Below are 17,786 nucleotides of genomic sequence, written 5' to 3' on the forward strand. Positions count from 1 at the left end.
TGGACGTACAAATGAAACTCAGGTCATGAGAATATTTCATCAATTCAATTATCTTACAAAATGAAAAAGATTTTATTTATCCATATCAGATTTACATTTCATCACATGGAAAAAAGCTAATTTCTTTACAGTTACATTCAAAACATCAAACATCAAGAACAAGTTAAAAAAAGAAGATCCACTCAGCAGAGGAACAGACTTGTTCCTGGGATGGTCACTGAAGACAACAGACAGAAATTTAACTCACGTTAGTTTGAACTATGATACCCTGAACTCAATAAGGAATTCTGGACCATTCATTTAGTATTCACTTGCATTCTATCTTCTTTGGCTGCTTGAGAAATAACTGGAAATCTTGCTTTGGGACCTCAAAGGAGACAAAAGCGAAGCTGGAAAACAAAGAAAAAATGCAAAAGGAAAGTTTTATATGTCAGATGTCGTGTTCATTTTATTATTTCAAATCCTTTTCGTTACTTAAAAAAACATGACATCAAACACACAACAGGATGACACATGGAAAAAAGTTTCCAAATTCGTTGTACTGTTGTTCTATGTATGACTGTGCAATAACAATAAAGAGTTATCTGTATCTGTCATGTGTTAAGGCGCTGACAGAAACCAAAAAATAAAAAACTAAACGAGAACTGAATATTCAGTTTTGCGGGGTGGGTAAAGTTATATGCCCACAGTATATTGTGAAGTGGCACCATATAAATAAAACTGAATGAATGAGAATGATTAGTCACAAGGTAAAGCACACTTTTCTAGACCACAGGGATTTACCTTCAGGTTGTTCTTGCTGCTCCTCAATCATAACAGGAACATCAGGAGTAGAGACTGGCTGACCTATCAAGCCATCCAACATGTCTTTGTACTGCTTCTTGTGGTTAGGACGAATAAACATACCAAATCCTTAAGAAAAGGAACACAAGAAAGTCGTTTCAAACCACAAACATTTACAGGAAGATGGCAGAGAACATCTCATGATCTGGAAGAACACTTACTGACAAGAAGGCCGAAGTTCTCATCTCTCTCAGTGAATAAGTTCACTGCTGTGGTCACCAGTTTTTCATAGTTGTCTGTGTTTTTGTAGGTGTGAATAGCCTGAAAGAGCTGTGTCGATCTCTCTGCCCCAAGAGCTTTTTTCACATCAGTCAGAAAGGTAGTGTGGACTTCATTCTTTGATGTAGAACCTGATCAACATAGTTTTATGCTTAACCATCACTGACACACATTACATGACACAAGTTTTTTGTATGGGTATGTATTAAGTAAACATCATTACTGTTTGACAAAAATGCAGCATAATATGCAGAGAATAGGTGAAAACATCAGCTACAGGTAGACCGAGCAGTCAGCTGAGACTGCAAGACCAGGCTCACCAACCTGTGCACGGCCTGGATTGATTACAAGAAGGCCTATGACTCAATGCCCCACACCTGGATCCTGGAATGCCGAGAACTGTACAAGACCAACAGGACCCTAAGAGCCTTCATCAGAAACTCAATGGGAATGTGGCGTACAACACTAGAGGCCAACTTCAAGCCCATAGCACAAGTCACCATCAACCAAGGTGACTTGTTGATCTCCTCTACCAAGGAGATGCTCTGTCCCTGCTGCTGGTCTGCATAGGCCTGAACCCCCTCGTGAGATCATTGGCTACGGATACAGACTACAGAACGGAGCAGTTGTCAGCCACATCCTGTACATGGATGACATCAAGCTGTATGCCAAGAATGAACGAGACATCGATTCACTGATCCACACCACCAGGATATACAGCAATGACATCGGAATGTCGTTCGGACTGGAGAAGTGTAGTTGGATGGTAACAAAGAGAGTTAAGGTAGTCAGAACTGAACAACATTGCAGACACAGAGGTACCTACAGGTACCTGGGGGATCCCACAGGAAAATGGGAACCATGAAGAAGCTGCTAGGAAAGCTGCAACCACCAAGTACCTGCAGAGGGTCAGGTAAGTCCTGAGGAGTCAGCTGAACAGTAAGAACAAGATCCGGGCTATCAACACCTGATCAGGTAACTTGCTGGGATAATAAGCTGGCCAAAGGAGGAGATAGAAGCCACTGACATCAAGACCAGGAAGCTCCTGACTATGCATGGACAGTTTCACCCCAAGTCCAGCACCCTGAGGTGCTGGACTTAGCTAAGCTAAGGAAAGAGGCCGGGGACTGTGAGTGTCAGCACCACAGTCCAGGATGAGACAAACAAAAGCCAGAACACTCCACGGTATGTACCACCAGCAGATAGAGGAGGTGGCTGACATCCAGAAATCCTACCAGTAGCTGGACAAAGCTGGACTGAAAGACAGCACAGAGGCACTAATCATGGCAGCACAGGAACAAGCTCTGAGTACAAGATCCATTAAGGCTGGGGTCTATCACACCAGGCAAGACCCCAGGTGCAGGCTGTGTAACGATGCCCCAGAGACAATCCAGCACATAACAGCAGGGTGTAAGATGCTAGCAGACAGGGAATACATGGAACGCCATAACCAAGTGGCCGGCATAGTGTACAGGAACATCTGTACCGAGTATGGCCTGGAATTCGTCTTTCATGTTTAAAATGGAATATTGTGTTATTCTTCCAAAATTCTTCCTTGACATTCTTTTCTAATCCATGTATCTCACACACATTTCCAAGAACAAAATGAAGAGCGTGTTTCTTACCGTTCTGCAGCATTACTGTATTCTTCCTATCCTTGGACAGAGTGTGATCAGGTTTGTATCCACAGCCCTGCCTTGCCATCTTCTGGCAATTTTCATCAAACCTCTTTTTGTGGTGTGGGCGAACAAAGTGGTAGAGGCCTGTGACACAAGGCAGCAATAGCAATCAACTACAAACTGTTTTGCATTAACACACTGTTAATGTGGTGCCCTGATACTGAAATCATGACTTTGACATTGATATTATTCCTGTGTAGATATCAAGACTAATAATGTTGACAGGTATATTCAGTTTTTTAAAAGTAACATTGGTTGAGGGGTTCCTAAGCTATTGTGAAAAAACAGGGCAAACTACAAAGAACGATTCTATTATTGTAGAGAAATCTCTGTAAGACACAAGGCTGAAAACTCATACTGACTGACTATGATCTGCACTGTATCTAAATATGGCAATGTTGATGGGCAATTTAGGAAATCACTGACTGCAAGAGATTTTTACCCAGTTATTAAAAACAATCTTTATTTAAAATTATGTTGGTTTGTCTAACTACTTCGAGCTTCTGAAAATGCATGTTATAATTCCTTAACAGTTAAAGCAATACTTAAACCCCTTGAATTAAAGCTCATTTCATCTTTACCATGTGAACAGAGACACAACTTTTACAATTTTGTACTGTGCTCGAGTGCAACAAAGCACAGTCATTTGTTGTATATCAAATGAAACAACCTGAACGTTGCAGTTTAGAAAATGTGATCTTCATAGAAACCCTGCTTGTCAATACATTCTGCACATATTCAAACTATCGTGCTGTGTACGTTTTAAAACATACTAATTATACATATTAAAATAATTTAAAACACTTTATTGAAAAGAGTGCAAAGACTTTAACGGATTTGTAAATAGTTGCACTAGTTAGACTCATTTTACAAAGAGCGTAAAATGTCTAATCATAAATTAAGAAAACGTGTTCTGTAGAGTTCAGACCTGTGCAAAGCAGGTATACTTTATAGGTGGCAGCGTACTGTCATTCTTCAGTGTTAACTATGTGTGGTGTTTATCGTTTTAATAGCAGTGTATTGCCGTACCTTCTAGTATCAGTACACAACATGCAGTGCTACCACATGCAACACTGAGGCTCAGATACGAGTCTGAATGTTCAGGTCGCTTTGTGTTTATTAGAGCAGAAGATTTACCATGTAGGAGATTCTGAGTATTAGTGTCTTTGCCTAAAAATGCGGTTTCAGTCAGCAGGTGATTCAGGTCATCAGTCTTTTCGTAGGTGTGCAGCGCCCGCATGATGTGGTGACAGCAGACCTCACTCAGGGACTTCTTCATGTCCGCCAGGAATGTCTTAGCCCTGCTGGGTTTACGTTCTTGAGACAAATCCTCAGGGACACCCAGCTTCTTCAATAACCATGGAGGAAAAGATAATCTCAGCAGCAGTGTAAATTCAAAATGATGTTAAACAATCTGGTTCAAAGTTCACTGCCCTCTGTTACACATCTCTGTACGTCTACAGGTATGTCATCTGGACCAACAGCTTTTCTAGTTTTCATCCTCTTCACATCATTCTTACTAATTGTCTGCACTTTCATCAGGTGTGTGCACCATAGGTTTATTAGATAAATATTTGCTTAAAAGTTCAAATTGAGTTAACAGCAGGCCACAGATAAACATAATTATCCCAACCCTTTAAACTTTAACGATTCATCCCCAACTTTCAACAGTCAGAAAAGACGTTTTCACCGAGTCCAGCTGTGTGTTGTTTAGAACACCACTTACCTGTTCTTGGACCAACTTGATTTTACGTTTTCCACCCCGCAACTCATCCTCCATCCTCTTATCGTATTGAAGAGACAGTGTGGACAAATGATTTGCCTTCAAAAGCAAAACAAGTGGAAAATGTGGTATTTAAACTTTTTTGTTTTATAGTGTAACACCCCACCTCACCCCACCCCCCCACACACACACGATGTGAGTTAATAAAACGAGCTACCTTTTCCTCTCCCATGGTAAAATCACTGTCCTCTCCAGTGCCGTGGTTGCCTTGCTCCAAAGCATCCAGCAAGTTGAGTGGTCTCCTCTGACTGTCCTGCACCTCACTCTCATACTCAAGGCAGATCCTGGCCATTCCACTGGCTCCACTGTTCTCATCTGACCACAAAAACAAGGGTTAAAATTCATCAAGGACTCACTTTAGAGTAGCTGTAGCTGGAAATTTTAAAACTAGTGCTTCCAGCTGTAGGTTTCGGTTTAACTGGCTTTTAGTCACTTCAATTTATACCATTTATTATTGAACTCATTGTTTCTAATGTAGTTTTTCTCCATTTCAACTGCATAATGAATTCTAAAGACACTCCTGTGAAACCCTTTGCTAAACGTATCTGGTATAGCAAAAGCACACCTTGATCTTTAATAGCAAAACATCAAACCACATCCATCATCTGTGTACTAACTGAGTCTCCTCCTCTTCAAGCTGGGAAGGTATGTGTCCAACACCTTGGCCTTCTGGGTGTGAGAAGTTTGCAAGTAGCGGCGAGAAGTGGAACTGGAGGACTGAGTGTCTCGTGAACACTCAGTCTCGTGGTTGTGTGCTGGAGCCTTCTTCCCAACCACAGGCCTCTTAAATGTTTAATGCACACACTGTCAGTAGAAGCTGACAACCTGAACTGTAACCAAGTGTCTACACACCTTTACTGCACATGCAATGAATGAAAACCAGATAAACGATATGTTAGTAGACATTTATTATGAAAGTAATAAGGTTGACATGGTGTTAAAAAAACTCTTATCTTCACCTTTATTCCACAGAAACTCACAGAAAACACTTGACATCAAATTATATTTCAGCACGATGAACAGTGTCATAGCCATTAATGGAAACACTCCAGGTAATTATTCACTTTTTGTGTTTTAAATCAAAAAGTTTTCCATTTTTTCAGTGCTTAAAATAAAAAAACCTTCCCTCCAGATCAGAATCAGTACTATTAGCTGGTTCCTTAACAAAACTGAATAATGAAAGAATTTGCAGCATTGTATGAACTGTGCAGGTGCGACTACCCACCATTTTTTGTGCAGTCCTGAAGAACTGAGAGACATCACGGACGACATTGCCAAAGGTGTCATAGAGGCGCACATAAGACCTCACCCATGATGGAAGCATGGCCCGGGTATCAGCATTTTTAAATCTGTTGGGAAACTTTTCCTTTAGTTTAACAATCATTTTTTTATCATCAATAAATAATAAATAAGGTGACCGAAGCACTTAATTGAAGCTTGTGTGCTGCTGTGTGGTATAGTGGAGAATGTTCCCTCTGATGTGATGTTACTGAAGTAAACCAGCTCTGACCTCTGATCACACAAGAAGATCGCTCCATAGTCTTCCTTGTGACGAATCACTCTACCAATGGCCTGATTCACAGCTCTGAAAGCCTGCTGTCTGTACCAGTCTTGCCCTGATAAGTACTGTTCACACACACAAAGACAGAGAGATCCAACTACCGTTATACGACCAAGCAATCCTTTAGTGTACCTCAATAGTTAATTTTGTTGATTTTCTTTCACCTTTTGCCCTACAGAATTCTTTTGATTCATCTCATCCAAAAATTGCATTTTCAGGACAACGCGAGGGTCTTTTTTTGGAGGGAAAGGAAGGCCAGTAATGATGACACCCCGACCAAACATGTCTGCAAAATCCAGACCCTCGCTCGCCTAAGACAAGAAGATATAATTACAGAACGGCTATTTGTGTAACCCTACACTAACATGAAAGAAAATCTGTCTATGCATCTTCTTAAATGTTTATCCAATTAGTCACAGCATCACAGAACAGGAGGTAGCGTGCACCCTGGAAAAGCAATAAAACTGCTAACAAAGAGAGACAACCATTCACACTCACGAGCCATCATTACAAAAACATTGTGTAGTTATGCAGTGTGTCAACAAAAGAAAAAAAAAAGATGTCACATCTTTGGCACCCTTGTCCTCTCGTGTCAACATGTCCTTTGAATATCATATACAATTGTGATCAGAGGTTTACTTGGTATAAAAGTCATGATTATTTTGGGCTTCTAATGATTTCTTTCAACTGCTCTTTTTCCAGGTTGAAATGGTTTTACAGCATTCATCTATTATGACTTGAACATTATTGGATGCACTACTTTAAATTAATTGAGATTTTATATTAATCGCACAGGGTCAAAGGCATATAATAAACTCAAATATCAACAGACATCCACTTAAATCTTTCATAAGGTCTTTGTCTTTCAAATTGATGAGGTCAAGGCCATTAAACTCATCAGTGATCATGATCCATTACAACTACAAGATTTGTCTGGATTGACCAATACTCAAAACAATATGAAAATCCAAGGAACTCAGTAATGAGCTAATAATGAGAACTGTAGATTTATGCCAATTGGAACATTTCTGAACTGCAAATTCCAAGATCATTAGTTCAAACTATTTAAGTAAATACAAGTTACTCAGATGTCTCACCACTTTATCAAGCTCTGGAAGGAGACTCAAACGGTCAGCCTCAGATTGAGAAAATAGGATATTCAACACCAACAGAATTTGCAGCTGCCCACACAGAGAAGGCAAATGATTTCTGGAGAAAAGTTTTTTGGACAAACAAGACAACGACTGTGTTGTTGTTGACAATGAGCAGGTAGTCTAAGGAGCTTGGAAAGAAAAGTGTCTGGACTTCTTTAAGTTGCTTGAAGACGTTTCACCTCTCAGCTGAGAAGCTTCTTCAGTTCTAGGGTCAAATGCTTTTCTTTCCAAGCTCCTTAGACTATGATAACCTGGATGACTTCACAGACCTTCACAGACAATGAAAACTGGACTGGACGAGTAAAAGTGAGGGCTTAACACCTAACAACACTGCACCAACTATCAAGTATGGTACAGATGGATGATTTGCCTGTTGTACATTCATGCTCACGATGAGTGTACGTAAACTTCTGACTACAACTGCATACTCACTGTATACAGCTGAAGTTTTGAGCTGAAACATGACAACAGAAAACATTGTAGGACTTTTGCAGAGTCCATGGACAGCCTCCTCACCTTCCCTCGACACACACCAAAGAAGGCTCCTCCTTTGGATCGGGGATCATTGACTTTGGTGTAATAACCATCAATGACCTAGGAATAGACAGAGGCTAAAGTTTAATCAGATCTTTACTTTTTTTTTTTTTTTTACTATAAGCAACTTAGGAAATATTTTTAGATGTGAAAATGTGAATAGAGGGGTTTACAGCCAAGTGATTAGATACCTAAAAAAACCACTCACTTCATTAAAGGTGCCCTTCTCTGTAGGTTCAACAAACATGGGCTTTAACTTCTCAATGCGGTTTGCATGTCCAGTAGCCTGGTGATAACACATATACACACGCAGGAAATTACTTTATACAGTAACATCTTAGATTGTTATAAATGATCCATTTGACTGCGGAGTAACATAAACGTAACATAAATAAATTGGTTCATACAGGTTACAAGGCTTTTGACTTAATGATTAACTCTTTTGATATCTTTACATTCTATTTTTTAATATGCATTTCTTATGTATTTCTTGCACACTTCAGAAATCAATTCTTAGCTTCTAATTAGTATAAGAAGAAGTATTTATGTAATTGAAATAATGATGAGAAAATAAAAAAATGTTAAAGCGATTTGGAAGTTTAAACTATGCTTAAATTCATGATGAAGTAAGGTCACAGAGAGAAACAGACAGGGAGGATGGTAAGGTGTAGTGATTAAATGCCAACAACAGTGACTGGATGCCACAATGGGTGTGAGCCCAGACATCCCCTCAGAAGATGTGACATCCAGGAAGAGAGGTGGGAGAAAGGATAACCAAGTATAATACTGTAGTGCAGAACAAATAAAGGGTTTTCCATCTGTCATCTAGAAGATGAGCAGTTAAAATAAAATAAAGTAAAATAAAAAAATTGGATCTCATAGTTCACAGTTGAAAGTTCCAGCAGAGACGCCAGAGGGATCAACTGCTGCCCAAACTATGGACTTACAATTTGGCTTAACATTCTTTGGTTCTTTCTCTCCTCAAACCCTCTCCTCTCAAAGATCAGAAGAGAATCAGCATTAGCTCCGAGTAGGTTAACTGAAAAAGTATAGTTCAAGTGATTTGATTATTCGGTTTTATGGTCGCGGAATTTGATCTCTGCTTTTTGCAGATGATGTGGTTCAGTTGGCTTCACCGGGTGATCGCCTCCAGCTTGCACTGGAATGGTTCGACTGAGAAGCGCTGGGAATGAGAATCAGCACCTCATTCCCAGCGCTTCTCACTCCCCAGGAGGAGGAGGAGTTTAAGTGTCTCTGGGTCTTGCTCACGAGTGATGGGAGAAGGGAGCGGGAGATCGACAGACAATTGGTGCTGCGGCTGCAGTGATGCGGACGCTGTACAGGTCCGTCGTGGTGAAGAGAGAGCTGAGTGTAAAAGCGAAGCTCTCAATTTACTGGTGGTCCCTACCCTCACCTACGGTGACAAGCTGTGGGTACTGACTGAAAGAACGAGATCGTGGAAATTGGCTTCCTCCGAAGGGTGGCTGGCCTCTCCCTTAGAGATAGGGTGAAGAGTTCAGCCATCCAGGAGGGGCTCAGAGTAGAGCCACTGCTCCTCCACATCGAAAGGAGCCAGCTGAGATGGTGTGCGCATCTTACAAGGATGCCTACTGAGTGAGGTGTTCTGCACTGCAAGGCTACTCAGCCCTGGTTTTTCGGGTAGGCAGAGTAGACATCGGGAGGCTAAGAGGCAGTTGGAACTGGACGAGTCCCCTCATCAATTGGCTCCATCTAAGCTCTCTGCAATTTTTAATACTCGTAGGCTCAGAGACTGGACTATTTAAACAGAGAGACCTGATCCAGACTTCCTGTACTGGGGTCCTGGTTCCACAGGATGTGTGACACAATTGTCACACATCCCATTACCTCTTATTGGCTGCTGACAAGTCAACCAGTAGCAGAAGCATTGGCATAGTCGTCTCCATATTAAATTTCCATTAAATGTATTTCTAATTTGCTAGACAATACAAAATATAATTCATGGGAAAAAAACCCCCATCAACATAAAAGTGACTAGAAAAGCTAAAAACGCCACGCCCAAACTATTATTTCTTTCCTCAGGTGACTCTGCTGACTTTCCACTTACCCTCCAGAATTCCAATGTTTTTTCCATTGAAGGAAAGGAAGGGAAAAATACTAAGAGTCCATGAGGAACCAGACGACTCAGGTTGGCTGAGAAAAGAACACAGGTTACAAATATATGTGAGTATAACTTACAAATATATATCACAATCAAAACAAAAGATTTCACACTCCATATACAATCCAACATGGTAGCACTTCCTATGATAGCTCAGCAGTAATGTGGTAATAACGAGACATTAAAAGCCAAAAATGTAATAATATGGAAATAGCAAATTACTACAACTTAATCACCAGAATAATATCTAAGCAGTTTTTATTTTTTACCTCGTATCAACATTGGTTATAGGCGAGTTGTGGTAACGGGCCAAAATTGGGTGTAATAACATAGAAAAACGTATGCCTATAAGGCAAAACCAATTAGTTACAGTAATATACTGGCAATATGATATATATCATATATGACATATACCTGCTAATAATAATCTTCCTATATCTGTGCATCTGAATATGTATATACTGGCCCCTCACATTAACCTTATAATAACAAAGCAATAGTAACTAATGGTTAAAAAGTAGGATACTCTGTATTATAATGCTGGATTTTAATCCTGCCTTGTGTTAACAACCTTACTCTTTGTTTAAAGGTAACAATGTAAATATTATTTAATGTGTCGTATTAGTACACCATTAAACAATCTGCACAATCTGTGTGTATACTTCCTATAATTAAAAAACAGAACAGAAGAAAAACATGTCTGTGTGTTAAATATAAATGTTATAATCATGTTATGGTTATTTTTTATTACATCACTGGCAAATAAATTTATGGACAGTCCTAAAACATTAATCCTGTTCATACAGATGTATTGTTGTCAGCAGTAGAGACATTTCGTCACTCTACCTGGTGACTGTCTCAGCTCAGGTTTCCCCAACCTTATAAACAGTACATTTGCATAATGACTGAAACCAGCAGCACTGAGGAACAATGAGCGGTCATGATTGTCTTGACCACTGATCAACAACCAACGACCAAATTAACACGAGCACCATCATTAAAATAGTGATAAAAACAATCGCACACTTGTCTTCAATACTTTTGGCAATATAGTGTAGAAATAGTAATATGTTATATGTCACAGCATCAGCCAGTATTAGTAGTATTATTAAGTCTAATCAATATATTGCTATTCTTATCAGTCATTAGTTTTGCTTCATAGGCACAGGTACAAGAGTACCTTCTGTTTCTACCTTATGACCCAGTTATTGCCAAGCTGTAGTAAAAAGTGCTACTCTTAAACACAATATCAAAAAGATAATAAGCAATATGAAATAACCATGAACAACAGAGCTAAAAGTTAACAATGTTGGTGATGTTAGCACAATCAAACAATTTCAATACTGTATATTGTGATCTTACCAACAGTGTTGCCTAAAGATGCCATGTTTTCAGGAACAAACCTGTGACAGAAATTTAAAGTTTGAGTTTAGCAATCAAGTAAAAACTTCACAGTCAGAACCAGTAAAATATATATGAGGTAACATATAAAAAAGGAGCTCTTCCTTCCCACTCTCACCAACTGCTACTGCTAAGGGATTGTCTGTGTCATACAAATAAGGCAGATCAGGCAGCAGGACACCGGCCCTCGAGGCCTGGAGTTCCCCAGCCCTGTTTTAGAGCATCATTGTTTGCTGAGCCACAACAGCTCTTATCTCCTAGTGACACATCCTCCATGAATTGAAAAGTGTATGGGTGCCTCTGAGGGACATCTCTCTAACACATTACACCCCCTGTTTTAGCCCTCTAAAGCCTAGCCTGTCGCTGATATCAGACAGGTTTTTCAACATCTGTAACTCCCATCTGTTCAATTGAAAGACTTCGTGGTTCCTGAAAGCAGCGATACAGTGATATTTGGGTCATAACGTTAAACCCAGGCACAGTGCTGCAGCAGTCCCAAAAGACTGGTTGGTTGAGAGAAGAGAGAGGGAGTGAGTGTGATGAAGCTCTACAGAAAACTGACATTTTATTGGGCATCTGGGTTCTTTTTTTTACCGTTTTGCTGTTTGTTGTTTTCTGTGTTGTTTGCTGAGATTTAGATGTGGTGCCCTGCCTGGGATTACCATAATGACCCTAATATAACTGAAAAAGGTGATACTTTCAGAAACTGCTGGAATTTTTTGATTGCCCCATTGTTTTAAGAGTTATGGTAATTTGATCTAAAAGTCTGACCTAAACCCTACAGGAGCGCTCCCACTGGTTTTAAGGGGTTAACAAATCAGGGTTTTTTTTATTTAAAACAAACAAACAAACAAACAAACAAACAAACAAACAAACAAACAAACAAACAAACAAACAAAAACTGTCTAACGTCTTACAAATGAATCAGCACTATATTGAAAGGTTTTTCATAATAAGATAACAGTTTCCAGTTACAAAATTTCGATTTAACCAAGAGTTACTTAAACTCTTATCAACCAAACACGTTCTATGGAACAGGAAATAAGGTTGGATTTTTTTCCTAGGATTTTTCATACATCTCCCTGACCCGGTTCACTATAAGTGTTATGTATCTCTTTATTATGTATCCTGCTGCGACACTGATCTTTCCTTCTTGTGAATGTGGATCTAATAGCTCAATGCCACTGACAGCCTTTATTGTCGTTGTAGGACTCATCTTCCTGCAAGGACAACCTGTTGTCCAACCACAGACAGCAAGCTTGTTTCTGTTTTTCCTCAATTCCCATTTCTCTTGTACTCCCTTCATTTTTTGTGTGTATCCTGAAATATCTTAGCTACTCATGCGTTTCCAGAATGCTTTCTAGCTTCCAGGTATCCCTCTTGTATATCCTAACCATAAATCTGGTAGTTGGGTTTTTTTATTATTATTATTATTATTATTATAGTAGTGTTTCCTTGCTAGCATTCTAGAATTACAACAAAAGGATCTCCTTTGTCCTGGTGTGACTGCCTTAGCAGCTTCTTTTTTTGTTTGCATTGTCACCTTGTCCATTGGACTGGTTGTGACCAAGGCTTGAACTTACAAACACTTTGATTCCCTCAAAAGCTTTAAACTCATCACTGGTGTTCTGATATACTGAAACACTGTAGTGTTCTGTCAGGACAAGAAAGCCAAAGTGGTGCTTTCTTCATCAAATCTAAAAATAAACATAAAGTAAAACGTACCAAAGTATGTGAAAAATTAATAATGTTAATAATGTTAATAATGCCTTTAATACATTAGTAAGGAAAGCTGTAACTATGATGGAGAAAAGAGACAGCAGTTCTGACCATGTCTGGTTTAATGTAAAAGGCAAGTTGAACAGGTGAAGGCTCAGCAGCACTTTCAGATTTGCATCTATGAGAATGTCTGAATAAGTAATAAGTTTAACCTGCTGTTCTGTTTTCTTGCTAATTTTTATTTTGATCATGTATATGTATATACAAAAGTTCATTTAGCAAAGATTCAGTTAGATATCAAAAAGAAGTTGAAGAAATGCAAACTTATTTAATCCCACCACTTAATTAAGGTGAAACCAGTGAACAGTAGAAGTAATGTCCAGTCTAATACCTGCGTTGCCTTGTTTAGTATTGCAATACTTATTGATACTTTGGAATGAATATATCTTATGTGAGCTCTCCAGTTAAGTCTTTGATCTATTATTACCCCAAGAAATCCATTTTCATTGACTCTTTCAATATCAACAGCATTTATTTGAAGCTTAACATTTGTAGTTAAACTGCTATTTCCAAATAACATATTTTTAGTTTTATTCAAATTTAATGACAATTTGTTTTTATCAAGCCAAAGCTTCGATTTAATTATTTCATTAGTTATCTCATCGAATAAATGCTGCAGTTGCAAGTTAGTCTGGATCCATGTACTTAAATGGTCTCAGTTCCAATTGATCATATTCTGCAATTGTCTGACTGATGCAACTGTTTTTTTTTCCAGATGTAGCCGAGTTGTTTATTTCAGTGTGTTTCAGTGAGTGTGTTTTCATTTTTGGTAATATAGTAGAAACAAAGTAGATAATCTGGAATCTCATGTCTTGTGAACACTGATTTTATTGCTACTATGACTCTTCCACTTTATGTGCTTAGCTTAATAATCTCTGAATAGCTCTATATAAGAATCAGCTTATTTACAGTTTACCTCTAATGCACAACAGTTTGATTGTTGGAGTGTTCATTCTAATATCAAGTGCCTTAAGAAGACAGTTTTCCTGAACTAGTGTTATATAAAAGTGAGTTGAAGTCTTCCACACACACAGCAGGATTTAACTTGACTTTATAATAAATCAAAACATGAGAAAAAATATGGTTTGACAACTTTTCCCCAGAGGTCAGAGACTACCATGAGCTAAATGAGTTTTGCCATGCACCTTAATTTGTATTTAGGCATATGGCAAAACTTGACCGACCTGTTAGAAAGTAATCATATGCTAAAAAAAGAATACTGACCTTCGATCAAACGCTGAACTTAAGGGCACTCCATCTGGGCCTTGTGCAATGACGCCCACAAAGATCTGGTCGCGCTCAATCACATGGCTGTTCTCCAGACATACTGGGAATTCTCTGTAAGAGTAGGAGCAGAAACTCACTGGCATATAGAGATGTATTACAGTAAACATATTTGGCCCAGATACATGCATAACACTGTTTCATTAGGGGCTGCACTGACAATCAAGTGAATACACTAAAGTTACGAGTTATTAAATCCACCTACGGTGTCAATTTAAAAGTCATACACCAGCCGCTTCATGATTTATCACATTCACAAACCTGTGTGTCCACACCACCCACCTGCCAGGTTGGGGGACAATCACACCCTTAAGGGGTAAAAACTGCCTGAAACCTCTGAACAGTTAATGCAATCGTTTGGACCAGGGCTGCCCAATCCCAGTCCTCAAGAGCTACTATCCTGCAGCTTTTAGATGCATCCCTACTCCAACACAGCTGAATCAAATGGTTTGATTACCTCTTCAGCATGCCATCATGTTTGGCAAAGGCCTGATAACAAGCCATTCATTTGATTCGGGTGTGTGGGAACAAGGATGCATCTAAAAGCTGCAGGACAGTAGCTCTCGAGGACCGGGATTGGGCACCCCTGGTTTGGACAGTCTGACTGTTTAATTTAAAATCCAGGTGTGGTTACAACATTTTCAAAACACATTAACTTTCCAAAAACCTATATGTTACATGTTTTAGATGTAATTCATCAGCAGGTGCTATGCTGCCTTTGGATGCTAACAAGTAAACACAGGTCTGTCTAATGTCAGAGTCATTCTTAATTATTGACAGATAAATGCAACATAATGTATCAGCATTCCTGGTTTATCCATGTTAAAGACCACTTTTTATGCTGATACTTCTGGCTTTAAAACGAATCATTAACTTTCATGGTGAGTTACAAAAATCACCAAAGATTTACATTTTAAGAACAGTTCACTCTGGACAGTGTTCAGACTAAACAGGTATAAAGGCCATTGTGTTTTTGTTTTATTTTAATGAGCTGCTACTCAGGTGGGAAAAATTTAACTGTGCAGTCAGAGTGACAGCTAACTTACATTCTCATCTCAGATGTGAAAGAAGACAGGGGCGATAGGGTACCACTTGTCAGAATGATGCAGCGAATGCCTTGATTCACCAGATCTTGCATACTGAAGGCCGGAGAGAAGCACCAGTAACTCAGAATATTTCCTGCAATTTCCAGAGAAACACATCACATTTACTTACAGTACAAATAGTTCATACACTCATAACAGGGTTCACATTCTGACCTAAATGTAAAAAGAAAATATCATGATATTACATTCAGTTCATGTGACTCCATGTAACACAACAATGCATCAGGTTGTGCACCGTTACCTTGCTTTTTTGATGAACCTGAAGCCCACATATCAACACTATGTTTTTTTGAGTGAATGCTGGTGTCCCGATGGATATGAACCTGAGCCGAACAAATGACAGAAGCTCATAATTAGTTATTTAATTTCAAGAAAAAAAAAAAAAGAAGAAGAAATTAAACATTTAAGATGCCGAAACAATGGTTACAGTTTCAGTTACTTCTCCATCAAGTGTGGCAAAGATATGCTACTTTTAGCTGGTTCCAATATGAACACAACTGTACAAAAACACACCTTGAAATGAGCCGTGTTGGTTTCCATCTGGTGTAGTTTCTCCTTTTCTGACGGTTCACCACAAAATACCAGCTGAAAATAACAAAACAAAGGAGAACCTTCAAACATGCCACAAGGTGATTAAATAACTACTCTTTATGCAATAAATAGTAATAAAGTCTATCATTTTGTTGAATGATCTCAATCACACAAATATTATGGGACCAATCCAAAAACCCAAACAAAGAAGCAGTTTGACAGCTTAATAGCCATACAAAGTGTACCTGTATGATATCAGAAAGCTTCTGGAGTCCACTAGTATTGAGAAATATTCCTGGCTCTGAGGAGAAACATGCATCAAACAGGTCATTTGTTAATTAGTTGCACTAAGATGATCGGTATAATAAAACCACCCAATGTTACAAATGATAAATGATGTGATAATGTGTCCTACGTCGTGCCAGGTATCCAATGATGTGCTCCAGAGCTTCATAGACTGCTGTCTTGCTGCTGAAGGTCAGATTAGCTTTTTCGAACACCTCATAGATGAAGCTAAGACACAACATAGAGACATGCAGTGCTTATTAGGTTTATTATAACAGTTAAGATTCAGAATCATTCTCTGACCACCTAAGGAAGAACCCCACTAGGGTTTATGTCACGGTAGTCTAAGGACTATCCACACAGTCTCTGACCACTTTCTTCTTCTTGTTTTATTTTAAATACATGACTCCAACCACAGATTTGTCACAGTGTCACCACACTACCCTAAAATACTTTGGGAACATTTGTGTCAGTTTCCTGCAATAAAGTATGACAATATAAGTAAAACTGATCTCAGACTCAGAGCTTGTTGTTGTTCTGCTGTGTGTCCATTTTAACAGCGGTTAAATTGACTAAGGTACATTTTTAAAAAAATGTTTTTTGTATGCAGTTAACACTGATTCACACAAAACATTATAGACAATTATTTCAAATATGGATGTAAAAGAAAAGCATTTTTCATGCTGCTAAAAATCAAATGTGATATCTCAGTTTTTCCTTCTGCACAACAATGTTGTACATTGTGTATATAACATGTAGGATGTCACCAATGTTCAATTTGTCTTAATCACTCTATAAATTCCACTTATAATCCAATAGATATGATCATTATATATAAGAACCAATGTATCTATAATAATAGTTATAATCAGGTGTTTTTCTTGAGGCCACATTGTTTTAGCCTTTTTTTAAAAGACTAATTTTGGCATTTTTCTTTTGTTTGATACATGCAGTACATAGGAGGCGGAGCCGAGTGAGGCAGGGGTCAAAGCGTGAACTTGTACGTGTCACTTATGATTTCTGATTGAGTTTGCATATAACCTTTGGGTTAGAGAGGAAATGCACGTGCTAAATGTCAGGAAGTTCTCAGGGCATTCCCATGAATGAAAATTGGATGTAGACAGCCTTTAAACATAACAGACATCATACGAAGCACAAACGCACAAATCTATGCATAAAACACACACGAGCGATACGACACACCAACCTGTGACGTGTGTTTTCTTACCTGAACCATACTCTATGGAACAGAACCGACTCAGACGTGTGTGGAAATAAATGTCAACAGTCTGTTTTGGAAAAATGACGAATTGACGCCTTTAAAATAAAATTTACTCTCATCCTGGTCAGATGTCATCACTTAAAGTCTTGTTTCTTGCCCTCATCCTACTGATGTTTTACACTGACTGCACTTCAAGTCTGGCTTTGTTGCCTTAGAAGCTTTCTCTCTTACATTGTCTGCTTTTTCCACATGACCTTAACGGCAT

At 38.8% G+C, this 17,786-nt stretch overlaps 1 protein-coding gene across 1 annotated transcript in view; it reads right to left on the reverse strand.

Annotated features, from left to right (window-relative positions):
- Positions 1-48: 48 nt before the first annotated feature.
- The window catches only part of rtel1 (regulator of telomere elongation helicase 1), a 44,803-nt gene continuing 27,065 nt past the window's right edge, over positions 49-17,786 (reverse strand). Inside the window, exons 12-32 of the mRNA XM_026154286.1 lie at positions 16,430-16,527; positions 16,260-16,315; positions 15,997-16,068; positions 15,725-15,806; positions 15,424-15,556; positions 14,318-14,431; positions 11,276-11,316; positions 9,860-9,945; positions 7,982-8,059; positions 7,756-7,833; positions 6,250-6,396; positions 6,035-6,150; positions 5,750-5,873; positions 5,142-5,307; positions 4,682-4,839; positions 4,468-4,563; positions 3,879-4,089; positions 2,688-2,825; positions 1,005-1,193; positions 784-912; positions 49-389 (exon numbers count right to left, since the gene is read on the reverse strand). Coding sequence (XP_026010071.1) covers positions 319-389; positions 784-912; positions 1,005-1,193; positions 2,688-2,825; positions 3,879-4,089; positions 4,468-4,563; positions 4,682-4,839; positions 5,142-5,307; positions 5,750-5,873; positions 6,035-6,150; positions 6,250-6,396; positions 7,756-7,833; positions 7,982-8,059; positions 9,860-9,945; positions 11,276-11,316; positions 14,318-14,431; positions 15,424-15,556; positions 15,725-15,806; positions 15,997-16,068; positions 16,260-16,315; positions 16,430-16,527 — 2,383 coding nt within the window. The 3' untranslated portion in view covers positions 49-318. The remainder of the gene's footprint in view (positions 390-783; positions 913-1,004; positions 1,194-2,687; positions 2,826-3,878; positions 4,090-4,467; positions 4,564-4,681; positions 4,840-5,141; positions 5,308-5,749; positions 5,874-6,034; positions 6,151-6,249; positions 6,397-7,755; positions 7,834-7,981; positions 8,060-9,859; positions 9,946-11,275; positions 11,317-14,317; positions 14,432-15,423; positions 15,557-15,724; positions 15,807-15,996; positions 16,069-16,259; positions 16,316-16,429; positions 16,528-17,786) is intronic.

Source organism: Astatotilapia calliptera, chromosome 20, assembly GCF_900246225.1.
Source record: "Astatotilapia calliptera chromosome 20, fAstCal1.2, whole genome shotgun sequence".
Lineage (NCBI taxonomy): Eukaryota > Metazoa > Chordata > Actinopteri > Cichliformes > Cichlidae > Astatotilapia > Astatotilapia calliptera.